The sequence below is a fragment of the Erigeron canadensis genome, chromosome 4 (genome assembly GCF_010389155.1).
Source record: "Erigeron canadensis isolate Cc75 chromosome 4, C_canadensis_v1, whole genome shotgun sequence".
NCBI classification, from domain to species: domain Eukaryota; kingdom Viridiplantae; phylum Streptophyta; class Magnoliopsida; order Asterales; family Asteraceae; genus Erigeron; species Erigeron canadensis.
In genome coordinates, this window is record NC_057764.1 from 28,313,199 (window position 1) to 28,327,584 (window position 14,386).

The 14,386-nt window shown below is 36.1% G+C and overlaps 2 protein-coding genes across 2 annotated transcripts; both read left to right on the forward strand.

Moving 5' to 3' along the window:
* Positions 1-5,638: 5,638 nt before the first annotated feature.
* On the forward strand, positions 5,639-7,347 carry LOC122595450 (cytochrome P450 89A2-like). Its single transcript, XM_043767811.1, has one exon. It carries the CDS (start codon positions 5,708-5,710, stop codon positions 7,235-7,237), a length of 1,530 nt encoding a protein of 509 aa, XP_043623746.1. The 5' UTR covers positions 5,639-5,707; the 3' UTR covers positions 7,238-7,347.
* Positions 7,348-11,409: 4,062 nt separating this feature from the next.
* LOC122596649 (cytochrome P450 89A2-like) lies at positions 11,410-13,138 on the forward strand. The gene has a single exon (XM_043769262.1). The coding sequence runs from the start codon at positions 11,470-11,472 to the stop codon at positions 13,009-13,011; it is 1,542 nt and encodes a 513-aa protein (XP_043625197.1). The 5' UTR covers positions 11,410-11,469; the 3' UTR covers positions 13,012-13,138.
* The last annotated feature ends 1,248 nt before the right edge of the window (positions 13,139-14,386 follow it).

The window sequence follows — 14,386 nt, forward strand, 5'->3', positions numbered from 1 at the left end:
CTGCGAGTGACCCTATATATAAGCATCAATGATTCCTTAAATGTAAAGTCGTATGAAATGTATGTGCATTGTGGTTTGGATGATTTGTGGGATGAGGGACTTTACGCGCTTTATACGCAACTATACATATGTACACGCTTTACATGCAACTATACATATGTACGCCCTTTACACGCAACTATACATATGTACGCGCTTTACACACAAATATACATATGTACGCGCTTTACACGCAACGTATACATATGTACGCGCTTTACACGCAACGTATACATATGTACGCGCTTTACACGCAACGTATACTTATTTATGCGCTTTACACGCAACGTATACTTATCTATGCGCTTTACACGCAACGTATACTTATCTATGCGCTTTACACGCAACGTATACTTATTTATGCGCTTTACACGCAACAGATACTTATCTATGCCCTTTACACGCAACGTATACTTATTTATGCGCTTTACACGCAACGTATACTTATTTATGTGCTTTACACGCAATGTATACCTATTTATGCGCTTTACACGCAAAGTATACTTAACTATGCGTTTTACACGCAATGCAAACCCTTTACGTGACATATGGTTGGCCTACATTGGCATTTATCATGGCACATGCATACATACAATACGTGACTTGGATACGTACACCACTTGTGCTCATCTATTATATGTAACTACCTTACTTCATATGACCTTATCATGATTGACATAGTGACTATTGACAATGATTCCTTGCGAACCATTATTACGAACTCACCAACCTAGTGTTGACTTTGTCTAGTATACTTTTCAGGTAATCAAGAAATTCTTAGACGTGAAGTTTGATAGATACTTATGTTGGACTCGGGCTTAGACTTTTGTGGATCAAGGATTCATTCACCCATTGCTTTACTTTATGCTTAGGATCGATAGCCATATTTTGATTGTGCATTTTATACTTTATACTGAGGTTGGATTTACCGAATCCCTATTATTCATTTAGACTTATTCTACGATAATTTCCTGCATACGTTATATCTTTTCGGTGATTTTTCGAGCCTAGCTCGAGGTGTTACAGTCGGAGCCCCGTCGAATAATAAAGAGTTATGTATCACACTGACTGTGAGTAAACCTAACACGAGTAGCATATGCAACAAACTTTTGGAACCATGCACGAGGGGATTGTTTAAGTCCATAAAGAGCCTCTGTAGTCGACAAACATATCCGGGATGAGTGGGATCACTGAACCCAGGTGGTTGGTGCATGAAGACTGTCTTAGATAGTTGACCATTCAAAAAGGCATTTTTGACATCAAGTTGATGAACAGGCCAATTATGTGATACTGCAAGGCTAAGAACGGTACGGATGGTGGCCGGTTTGACAACCGGGCTAAAAGTCTCGTCACAATCAATCTCGGGTTGTTGACTACGACCATTGGCAACCAGGCGTGCCTTATACCTACTAAGAGACCCATCTGCATTATGTTTATGTTTGAAGAGCCACATAGAACGAACAATATTTGCATTAGGTGGGCGAGGTACAACATTTTGCCAGTTAGGATCTTATTGGATCAAAAATAATATCCATTTATCCATTTAACAATCCAAAGGATTGCTCCATTTATCCATTTAACAATCCAAAGGATTGCTCCATTTATCCATTTAAATATTTGGATCGATCCATGATCCATTCGGATTGATCTGGATGGACATATCACCAAAATTGACTAATTGACATATCACCATTGACGAGTTCCCCGGGTCGAGCGTACCACCGGTCAATGGTGCCCCCGGTGACCCGTACCTGAGTTCCGGTCAAAGGTGCCCCTGATGAGCGTCCAAATTGTGATAAAAACCCCTATTGAAAGGCTTCATTTCTATGTCTAAATGAGTTAATATTTCGGAACTTTTGGTACTTAATGAATTGCATGTTTATATAGGTTTACGGAAGATGCGAGAGAGGGTAAATGGCATCAAGTAACTCAGGAGGGAAGCCTATGATGATTACAAGACACAAGGAAACGATTCGGAGCTGAACGAAGACGCGGGAGGTGCAGCAGGAGCCACCAGCGCCGCTGGCCAGTCATCTACTAGCGCCGTTGGAGAAATCCAGCGCCGCTCCCTCAAGCATCCCAGCGCCGCTGGTGACAACCAGCGCCGTTGGCCCATCAGGCCCAGCCACCAGCGCCGCTGGTCAGCCAGTTCAGCTAGGTTTTATCCGAAAACCTATAAATACCCCTCTAAAACCCTAGGGCCGTAGCTTGCTTCCTCCAGTCGACTAGGGGGCCGTTTTTAGGGTATTTCCACCAGATCTAAACCCTCTTAACATCTCCATATCATCTAGAAGATCAAGCACAAACAATCAATCAATTCATATTTCAATTCAACTATTCGGCTGCAATTAATAATGAGGAGGTTCATCAATTGCTAGGAGAGTGTTCGGTGGTGGCGTGTGCGTAAGTCACAGCGGCTAACGTGACCAGCAGTAATCCGGCATCACCAATTGTTCATCTCTTTAGTTTGATCTCTTTCTTTTATTATTAGTACTTTCATTATTATTAGCATACTTTGTTGCAAGACTATTTATTTAGCAATTGTTATGATGAATTTATTTATTATAATAATTGTTAGGTCTAATTATCTTGACATGAGTAGCTAAGTAGGTTTGCATCTGTTTGGATAATGTGATCATGCCGTGTTAGTTTTCTATATTAGATTGTTGAACTGTTTCTATGCTTATCGCAGATCCATGATTATTGAGTCAGATAAATGTTATTAGTTTTCATATACAAACCGGTTTTATTAACTTGGTTAGGTCGAACTGACGTCGAGGCCTTAGGGTTATTTAATTTGGTTTGCGAAACATTAATCGGTCTATAATTATTGTGGTCTCTTGACTTGTAACCGAGCAGGGGATGGTTAATTAATAATTTGGCTCAACTGAACATGTGTTTTATTAGGTTAATCTAGTTGATCTGGCGAACGAAAACCGGATCCAGGTGACTAGGGTAATCAGTGTCAAGTTACCTTTTAAGAAACCTAAAAGAAGCTTCACTTACATAAAAGATTAAGTCATAGTTACAAAATTCAGGTCTTACTTTTTAACTTAATCTGTTTATAGTGTAGTGTGAGTCTAACGATAGCACTACTAAATAGTTTGGTGAATCTAACGAGAATCCATACGTGAGAAGAGTTGTTCAACAAATCTAAACTGTTTTCCAAAATGATCATGACATGTGAACGGTTCCAAATAGATGCAATGTTTTAATTATTATTGTTTTGCTAAATCAATCAATTTATGTTTTTATTATTTTAGTTTTATTTAAAATCGTGACAAACCCCCAAATCCTAGAATTACACCTAGCTTAGTTCTTAGACATAGTCCCTGCGAACGAACCTGGTCTTACCTATTTACTATACTATGAACGAACGGGTCCACTGCCCGTGAGTGAGTGTAGTAGAGAAGTTAACCTTGAATTTATAAATTTAAAACTTGTTAGGAATTAGTTAACAAATCTGCTCATCAGCCCCCAGTGACTCGTGGCCCAGTCAAAGGTGTCCCCCGTGACCCTTGTTCCGGTCACGGGGGCCACTATCAAATGGTGACCCCGGTGACCCGTGTCCCCGGTCAAAGGTACCATTTGACCGGGGGCACTGGGGGCGAGGGGTGACTAAGACAAGGTAACTGGGGGAACGAGTCACAATGGACACGGGTGACGGGGTCACGAAAGGTTTTCCCTACTAAACGTTCCTTAGTTTTTGAAAAGTAAAATTTGTATTCACCTAAAAAATAAAATTATTGAAAAAATTTAATGGTTTGATCCGGATGATTCATCTATTTAAAATTATTTGGATATGGATCGGATCACGATCCATTTTGTTGGATCACGGATCGGATCATGATCCATTTAAGTTGGATCACTAATGAATTGGATTATGATCCAATCCATATCCATCCATTGCCACCCCTAGTTCAAGCCAAAGAGGTTTTTGGCGATTGATAGTGATAATGGTGTGTTTGACATAAGTGGAAGTAAAGGGATCAAGATGATACCATTTGGTGCTGGAGGAAGGATATGTCCAGGGTTAGATTTGTCCATGCTTCACTTAGAATATTTTGTTGCTAATTTGATTTGGTACTTTGAATGGGGTGTTCTTATTTCTTAATGGGTATAATGTTGATCTTTCTGAAAAGGTTGAGTTCACCACTGTCATGAAGAATCCTCTGCAGGCGAAAATCTTTTCAAGGGCTGAAAAGTTAACTATTTGAGTCCATACATATTACAATGTAGAAAATATTGTAGCTTGCTTGAGTATGCATGTTTGTATTAGTTTGTTATGCGTCTTTTTTTTTTTTTTTTAAATAAGTCTTGACTAAAGTTAGATATTTTGAAAGGGCCAGGTTACAAAAGAGGTAGATATATAAGGGAACATGATTCCAAAGTGTGCAACCATCCATTTCATGATGGGTGAGATGTGTTTGGATTCAAAGGTCTTGGGTGATGTTATGGAGTTTAAGCCAGGAATGTTTTTGTTGAATGATAATAGTAATGGTTCGTTTTGATATAAAAAGAAGATTCTATTCAAAGTACACTAAGATTTATTTGTATCAAAGGAATATAGACATGAAGTAGCAATTTAATAAGGACTCATTATAAAAAGCTTTATAATTGACATAAATAGACATAGATTTTCATCACTTGTTCGATAATTGACAGAAGGTTAATTAATCACTTGATTGTATTTGTATAGTGACTTACATAGCCTGGAAATTGGTTTGGGATGGGCCAAAAGGTGTGCAATGACCCATTTACAGTTTTACCAAAATTTAGGGGAAGATAAAAATAGCTAGGCTGTCTGCTAATTTAAGAATGTTATCAAATCAAAGCCGTATTGAGTCCATGGCAGAATTAGGCCTTGACGACTGACCACCGTATTCATAGTCATATACCCACTCAATCATGATAAAATATAAGGAAAAAGTTGCCGTTTTGACGGTAGCAACATTGTAAATATGTTAGATACTTTGGACATACACCCACCGTGCAACACCATCCCACCATCAGTAGAGTAAGATTTATTGTACCCATCATATAGGCATAAAGTAGCAAACAAGGACCCATTATAAAAAACTTTACACTTTCTTTCCATTGGAGACGCTCAACAGCATCTTCAACAAGTTCATAGCAGTGTCTTGTATAAAAAAATAACAGGGCGTTGTGCAGGATAAAAAAAAAATAGGCAATATGACCATAAAAATCTTTATTTATATTTATATATATCAGTATATTTCAATAAAAATCCAAAACATGCATTGTCTTTGAATATTTTTCTTGTATACATTTTCAATTGTATTATGTGCTTGTGGTCTATTTAATTTTATTTGGGGCATTTATAATAGTGATTTACATTTAAATTATCACATCCAACTCTACATCTCTATTTCTAACTGATAAAACTATCAAGACTTTAGAATATTAAAATGAAATCAAAAGTAATATTTGACATTTTTAGAATACTTAAACCAAATGATTACAGTTTGGTGAAGTGTCTTTTATCTTTTTGTACTAGGGTAACCTGGTAAATTGGTTAGGATGAGTACAAAGTTCCCTGATATAATGAGATTTGACATTTGTGGTTACAAGCTTAAGCTAGTGCCCAAACTATATTGTTAAAATAGATAACATCACCCTTGCCACCATTCACTTTTCTAATTTGGCCATGGAGACCTGGTTCATCCTCATCCTATCTCTTTTCGTCGCCGCCATACTCTTCCACCAGAGCCACCGCAAGAAACTACCACCAGGGCCATCAGTCCTTGCCTCTAACTTCGTAATATTAACCAATTCTCTACCTGCTCTTGAACCATTTGTTAGAAACTTCAAGTTAAAGTATGGATCATTCATCACTCTGTTTGTTGGTTACCATCCTTCAATCTTTGTCTCTAGCCATTCTCTAGCTCACAAAGTCTTGGTCCAACAAGGCGCCATATTTTCTGACCGCCCTACAAGCATCCCTGCGCGCAACATCTCATCAGCCTCCTATGGCCCAACTTGGCGTCTCCTAAGGCGTAATCTAGCTACCGAGATACTTCATCCTGCCCGTGTGAAGTCTTACTCTTGGGCTAGAAAATGGGCCCTTCATATCTTGATTAATCAGTTAAGGGAACATAAAGGAAGTGATGGGATAAAGGTGGTTGATCATTTTCACTATGCAATGTTTTGTTTGTTGGTTTTGATGTGTTTTGGTGATAAGCTAGACGAAAAAACTGTAAATGAAATTGCAAGGGTACAACGTTATTCGCTTTTTGCAGCTGGTTCGGGCCGTTTTGATATGCTCGGTTTGATGCCTAGGTTAGGCAAGATATTGTTTAGGAATAGATGGAAAGAGTTGTTGCAAATACGGCATGATCAAGAACAAGTGATGATACCACTAATTAAGTCTAGAATTGAAGCAGTTAACTCGGGACGAAACTTATTAGGAGACAAGAAAATTGTGGCGTATGTTGACACTTTGGTGAATCTAAAGCTTCCGGAAGAAGAGGCTGATAATGGGAATGGTGGAAAGTTAACAGATAAAGAGATTGTAAGTATGTGTGATGAGTTTCTTAATGCTGGGACGGATACTACCTCTACTGCGTTACAATGGATCATGGCGAATCTCATGAAGTATCCACGCATCCAAAGTAAACTTTTTGATGAAATTGTTTCTGTAGTAGGACCTCCGCCAAGGGGAGAGGATGAAACGGCCATAAACGAGGAGGATTTACACAAAATGCCTTATTTGAAAGCGGTGGTTTTGGAAGGGCTAAGGAGACACCCACCGGGCCATTTCGTGTTACCACATAGGGTAATGAAAGAGGTATATCTGGAAGGGTATATGATTCCTCAAGGTGCCACCATCAACTTCATGGTGGCTGATATGGGTTGGGACCCGAAGGTTTGGGATGATCCAATGGAGTTCAAGCCAGAGCGGTTTTTGGTGAATGGGGACCGCAATTGTGTGTTTGATATAAGTGGAAGCAAAGGGATTAAGATGATGCCATTTGGTGCTGGAAGAAGAGTATGCCCTGGTTCTGAATTGGCCATACTTCAGTTGGAATATTATGTTGCAAATTTGATTTGGTATTTCCATTGGACTTCTCCTGATGGTTATGAAGTCGATCTTTCTGAAAAGCCCGAGTTCACCATTGTCATGAAACATCCTCTGCGAGCACATGTCTCTTCAAGGACCGAAAAGTTAATCATTTGAGTCGATATATTAAGTACTTATGTATCAATCGGCTTATAATGAATAAATCTGGCCCTGTTTGTTGATGTAATTTTTATCAAATTCATATATAAATTACATTATATTATAAATTTGTGACATCTTGTATAGCTGGTTACATATAATAATTTTATCTTTGGATTGGCAGTTCATTGGAACATATGTTTACTTCATGTGTATTTTTTAGGCTAAAGTTTAATAAAAAATTAATCTAATTTTCTTATCTCATAGACATATACTCAGTAAATAATATAATATTTGTAATAGTCTATGGTTAACATCTCGTTGTTTAGGGTACGTACAAGACTTCAACATTATACGTTGAGGTTTCCTGATGTCGCATATCGACGGAATGTTCGGGAAAAAAATATATAATAAGGATATGAAAAATATAGAGTACGAAAGTGGTACTTTGAATGTCATTATTACTTCCATAAATAGACATGGATTTTCAAAACTTGTTGGATAATAACTGACAGGAGAAGTTAATTGTATTTGTCTAGTGAGTACTCTAGATATTGGTTGGGGATGGGCCAAAAGATATGCAACAACCCATTTACAATTACCAAACTTAGCGAGTTAGCGGGATGATAGAAATAGCTAAGCAGTCGACTAATTGAAGAATGTTATCAAATCAAAGTCGTACAGAAACCATGGCAGAATTAGGCCACGACGACTAACCATATTTTAAGATTTTTTATTTTTGTTCAAGAATATTGGGATTTACTAAATTATGTATTTGATTTTATGTTTTTAAAATTCATTAACATGTGAAACGTTATAAAAGTTAATGTCGTAAAAAGAAAAACTTTTTACCCAAACCTTAAAAATAGCTTTTGATTCACAGGTGAATGAACGAAAAAAAAAACATGCATTTGGAGGTGGCTTTATAAAGCCTTTAGTGGGTGTTTGAAATTGCTTATTCGGCGTTCCTAAAACCGGGGTTTAGAAAAGTATGTCGTTACCTGTTTTTTAATTAAACTTCATTTTCTCTCTTTATACAAACGTAAATAGTTATTTTTCCGACCAAACACTTTTTCTGATTATTTGAGTCTTCAAACGCAAAAATTAGATATTTTTTGAAAACGCAATTCCACCCCTCCCCTTTTTCTTAATAAATAACTTGATAACCTATTTTATACCTATGCTGTATTACTATACTATTACTTAATCCTCTAAAATACCGGCAAGACTACTTCACTACTATACCCCTATTAATCGTCGTGCCTTCGGGCGGATTAATAGGGGGTTTTCTTCCCATTGGGTATTTGAAATAAATATTTCTATTTCGAGGGAGCTCTCTAGCACAGACCCGGTTATGACAACGTATGCTAGACCTCTCGCTGTCGAATCGCGACACGAAGTTTTCAAGCGAAATTCACCAAAAAAAACTACTTCATTACCATTTTCACCATCATCACTATCACAACCGCCATCACCACCACCACCACCGGTCGCCGACACCACTACACGGCTGTCACCACCACCACTGGCGCAACATTGTGCGACTATCCCTCTAGTATATAATAAAACATGTACTAAACATTAAACTAAGATCCAAACAAATCACTTCTGATGGTAATTTGAAGTAAAACTCACTAGGTTTCCCAATTTAGTCGATGAATGAAATATAATTAAAGTTACTGACATGTTTGGTTCACGGAATTCAATGAAATTGAAATCTGAATTCTATTTTTTATATCTTGTTTGGTTGATAGAATGAAATTCAGAATCCATTCAATTACTGGTTTAGTTTGTGTAGAAATGGAATTGGATACTTTCGGATTTCATCAACTCAATGAATTCAAAACTACTTAGCAAAATGAATGGAAAGTTGGAAAATCCAATGAAACTCAAATTTTAATAAAATTAACTCTTTTACAAGTTTTAAATTTGTTATAATTGTTAATATTGTAACTTTAAAACTATACTTATTAATTATTATTATTATTATTATTTTATAAAAATATTTTATTTGATAAAGTATTAATTTTAGTTTATAAATTTAATATTATTTTATAAAAAAATAATATTTTATCAAAAACATTATCTAGAAAAAATCTATAACTTTTAATATAGAATTTTATATTGTAAAAACATTTATATTATTGTTATTTAAAAAATATGTTTATTAACTATTATCATAAAAATTAATATAATTAGTACTATAAATTTCATTTCATTCTGATCAACCAAACACAAACATTATAATCATTCAAATCTCAAAGTTTTTAGATTCCAATCAACTCAAATTCCAATTTAATTAAATTTCAATTCTATTAGATTTAATTTTATTGACAGATTCTAATTCCATTAAAAACATTCAGCAAATCAAACGTACCCAAAAAATCTCTGAAAAATAAGATTGTCAAGTGGTTCAAGATTAGATTTAGATGTTGATTGGTTAAAAATATTCAACCCAAACCAAATCTCATATTAACATGGGGGTGAAAAACTCAATCCCTTGTTAAAATGTTAATTAAAGTAGCTTTTAAAGTTAATTACAAAAATCGTCATAATTGTTTGTCAAAATTTACATGATTAATTCTTACTTTTCATAAATTACGGGTTTGACTCCTGATTTAGGAGCCCCATCGATAGTTTGGCTCTAAAAGCTTTGACTTTTTGATCAAAAGTGTTGACTTTTTAAGTAAAATTGTTGACTTTTGGATAAAAAAACGTGGACAAGTGTCAAAAGTTTAAAATGCAAACAGTAGTTAATAAAAAGTATGGATGAAAGCTACAATTTTTAACAAACCATAAAAAAGATGTTCGTAATCAATTATCAACTTATGGATTTATGGTTGCTAACGGTACTTATACTACCAAAACTTTAATCCAAATGCAACTAGTCTTTACTTCTCTAGACAGTAACAAGTATTGCTATAATAATACATCTTAGAGGGGAGGGAATGAAATCGGGGAAACCATTTGTCGCTACTGGGCCTGCGGGCACTGCCGCTGGCGGTTCCCCAATGAAGAGAGAAAGCACAAATCGGTGAAGTTTGCCGAGTTGGGGGGGGGGGGAGAAGAGAGAGAGAGAGGGAGGCGTGATTGGTTGGTCAAAAATGGGGGGCTCCACTAACCGTTTGAATTTATTAAAAAAAAAAAAAAATTTAAGCTGGGACGAAAATGGCTAATGTATATCATATATATGTGTCCATGTATATTCAAGGAAGAAGAAGAATAGAAGACCCAGATTTGTTTTTATTTATTATTATAGCTATTTATGTTTTCAGCCTCTATAGTTTCAAATTCTACAAAATTTAGAACTATATTTATATTTATGGTAATTACATTTCAACCCTTGTAGTTTTATTTTACTTTATTATTTGATTATCTTTTTATTTATATATATGTTTGATTTTATATAGTTTTTTAAATTATATAGTATTAAAAGTAAATAAAAAAAAATTATATAGTATTAAAAATAAATGAAAAAGAAATAATGAGGTAGAGATTGGGGGAAGTAGTAGAAAAGTGGCGCCGGTAATTTAGAAAAGATATGAAAAATTGATTGATTTTAATTGATAGTAAAATTTGAGAGAAGGTGACCACTCCCTCCCCTTAGACAATGACCCATAAGTTTAGGTACTATACCGTGGATCAAAATCAAAATCAATGCAAAGTTAGTACTCCGTACTATACATGTGATTCTGCCACAAAATAAGACTTTTGAAAATGCAAAATAATGATATGACAAATAATTCAAGTCTTGGATAAAAAAAATGTCACACGGAATGATACTATTATCCCATAATATGATACTCGGTAAAATAAATATAAACAACGGTCATTGTAATTTGTTTTATAATAACACTGATTAAAATATTTAGCTCATGGTTGCTAGTATAACACTTTTACATTACCAAAACTTTATTCCAACCACCAAATTATTGATGACTATGATGCATACGTTATTATTGATTTATTATTTCTTGTTAAAAAAGAAAGCATATCAAAGTCTATCCTTCTTCCTCCCATTGAACCGGGTTAGTTTGGTCAATATACTAAGATAGCAACAAATTTCCATTATTCAAGCAACGGATGAGGTAGACTTCTATGGTAACTTGTTACCAAAGTCCAAAACAAATCTATATAGGCTGACATACACATTCACATGGAACGCATAATAATTTAATTTATAGATATATATAGATACAGATATATATCGTGCCACCACTCACTTTTCTTTTAATCATTCAATCACCACCATGGAAACATGGTTCATCATCATCTTATCTTTTTGCATAGCAGCGATAATCAAACCACTTTTTTTCACCAAGAGCCATAGCAAGAAGAAGCTACCACCAGGTCCATCTTTACTTTCCTCAAACTTTATTCTTTTAACTAACTCACTTTCAGCACTTGAACCAATTCTAAAAAAATTTAAAGCCAAGTATGGCCCACTAATCACTCTTTCCATTGGTTCTCGCCCTTCTATATTTGTGAGCGAGCATGAACTCGCCCACCAAATACTTATCCAGAAAGGGGCGGTCTTTTCTGACCGCCCCAGGACTTTTGCAGTCCGTAATATATCGTCTTCCTCTTATGGCCCAACATGGAGGCTCCTTAGACGCAACCTTGCGTCTGAGGTCCTTCACCCTTCACGTGTGAAGTCGTATACATGGGCTCGAAAGTGGGTGCTTCATATCTTGATTAATAGGTTAAGAAAACATGAACATGAGGAAGCTGGTGGGGTTAAGGTAATCGAACATTTTACGTATGGAATGTTTTGTTTGTTGGTTTTTATGTGTTTTGGTGAAAAGTTTGATGAGACTAGGATTAATGAGATTGCGAGTGCACAACGTAGATTTTTGTTGTTGATTGGGTCGGGCCGGTTTAATATACTAGGTGTGTTTCCTAGGTTAGGGAAGATTTTGTTTAGGAATAGATGGAAGGAGTTATTGCAAATGAGGAATAATCAAGAACAGACATTGCTTCCACTCATTAAAGCACGAATTGAGTCGGTTAAACCTGAATCGCGAGAAGAGAGTATTGTGGCGTATGTTGATACACTTGTGAATTTGCAGCTTCCTGAAGGAGAAGGTAGTAATGAAAACAACGGAAAGTTGACAGATAAAGAGATGGTTAGTATGTGTAGTGAGTTTCTTAATGCTGGGACGGATACTACTTCTACTGCGTTACAATGGATTATGGCGAATCTTGTTAAGCATCCCGAGATACAAAGCAAGTTGTATGAGGAAATTGTTGGAGTTGTTGGACCGCCACCAAGGGGAGAGGAAGAATCGGTTATAAATGAAGAGGATTTACAAAAAATGCCTTATTTGAAAGCGGTGATTTTGGAAGGGTTAAGGAGACACCCACCGGGCCATTTTGTGCTGCCTCATAGGGTCATGAAGGAGGTGGAGGTTCAAGGATATGTGTTTCCACAAGGTGCGACTATAAATTTCATGGTGGCTGAGATGGGGTTAGATTCAAAGGTCTGGGATGATCCTATGGAGTTTAAGCCAGAGAGGTTTTTGGCGAATGAGGGTAGTAATGGTGTGTTTGATATAAGCGGAAGTAAAGGGATTAAAATGATGCCTTTTGGTGCTGGAAGAAGGATATGTCCTGGCTCGGATTTGGCCCTGCTTCATTTGGAGTATTTTGTTGCTAACTTGATTTGGTATTTCGAATGGAGTGCTCCTGATGGGTCTAATGTTGATCTTTCTGAGAAGGTTGAGTTCACGATTGTCATGAAGAATCCTCTGCAGGCGAAAATCTCTTCAAGGTCCGAAAAGTTAACCATTTGAGTTCATACATATATAAGTAGGTCTACAATGTAAATAAATAGCTTGCTTGAATATGCATGTTTGAACTAGTTTGTGTTTCAATTAGTGTTTGTTTTTATTTTTTTATAAATAAGGTATAACTAATGTATGCGATAACCTTATAAGTTTTATTATAATTGCTAATAGTTTTATGCTTAAATAAACTATAATCTTGGTTGGTATAATGCTAATAGGTTTATGCTTATTTTCATTCTTACCCGAGCATGTGTTACTGCCAATCATGATATAGTTGCAGAACAATGGCTCAGGTCTGAAGGGTTAATCGAATAAATCAGCCCGTTTGACCCTTTACCCATTGTGATCTTGCATTCCGTTGTGACCCGACATCCCAACTCACTCGTTTGTCATATGTTCCTTTTTCATAACTGACTGCAAGATTGCAAGGACCTCACAGAAACATAAAACGGGGCAGGCAGAAGGATTAGTGATTTAGCAAGGTTTTTGTGAGTTTCATTATGGAACAAGTTGCTGATTTCTATAATACCCATCTAGAATTATGAAATTCTTACCCGAGCCTATGTTACTACCAATAGATAATCATAATACAGTTGCAGAACAATGGCTCAGGTCTGAAGGGTTAAATAAAATAAATCAGCCTGTTTGACCCTTTACCCATTTTGATCTTGTATTCCGTTGTGACTCGACATCCCAACTCACTCGTTTGGCAAATGTTGCTTTCTTATAAGTGACTGCAAGCTTGCAAGACCTGACAGAAACATTAAACGGGGCACACAGAAGGATTAGTGATTTAGCGAGATGAGTTTGATCATGGAACAAGTTTCTGATTTCTATATACACATAGAATTACGAGAACAAGTCGACTTCCTTAAGTAACTGAAAATAGTTTGTGTTTCAATCTACATCTGTTTCTTTTTTCTTTCAAATGAGATTTAGCTCAAGTATGACCCTTAGAGATTTTTGATTATCGGTGCTAATAGTTTTATGCTTAAATAAACTACAATTTTGGTTGGTATAATGCTAATAGGTGTACACTTAATTTCATTCTTACCCGAGCCTGTGTTACTAATACTACCAATAGATAATCATGATATAGCAGCAGAACAATGGCTCAGCTCTGAAAGGTTAATCTTATAAATCAGCCCGTTTCACCCTTTACCCATTTTGATCTTGTATTCCATTCTGTTTGACCCTTTACCCAATTTGATCTTGTATTCCATTGTGACCCGATGTCCCAACTCACTCGTTTGTCACATGTTGCTTTCTCATAACTGATTTGTTCATATATAAAGATGCAAGGACCTGACAGAAACATAAAACAGGGCAGGCAGAAGGCTTAGTGAGGTTCATTACAGACCAAGTGTTGATTTCTATATAC

Excerpts from the sequence above, each read along its gene's own strand:
- LOC122595450 (XM_043767811.1), top strand. The coding sequence starts at position 5,708 with ATGGAGACCTGGTTCATCCTCATCCTATCTCTTTTCGTCGCCGCCATA.
- LOC122596649 (XM_043769262.1), top strand. The coding sequence starts at position 11,470 with ATGGAAACATGGTTCATCATCATCTTATCTTTTTGCATAGCAGCGATA.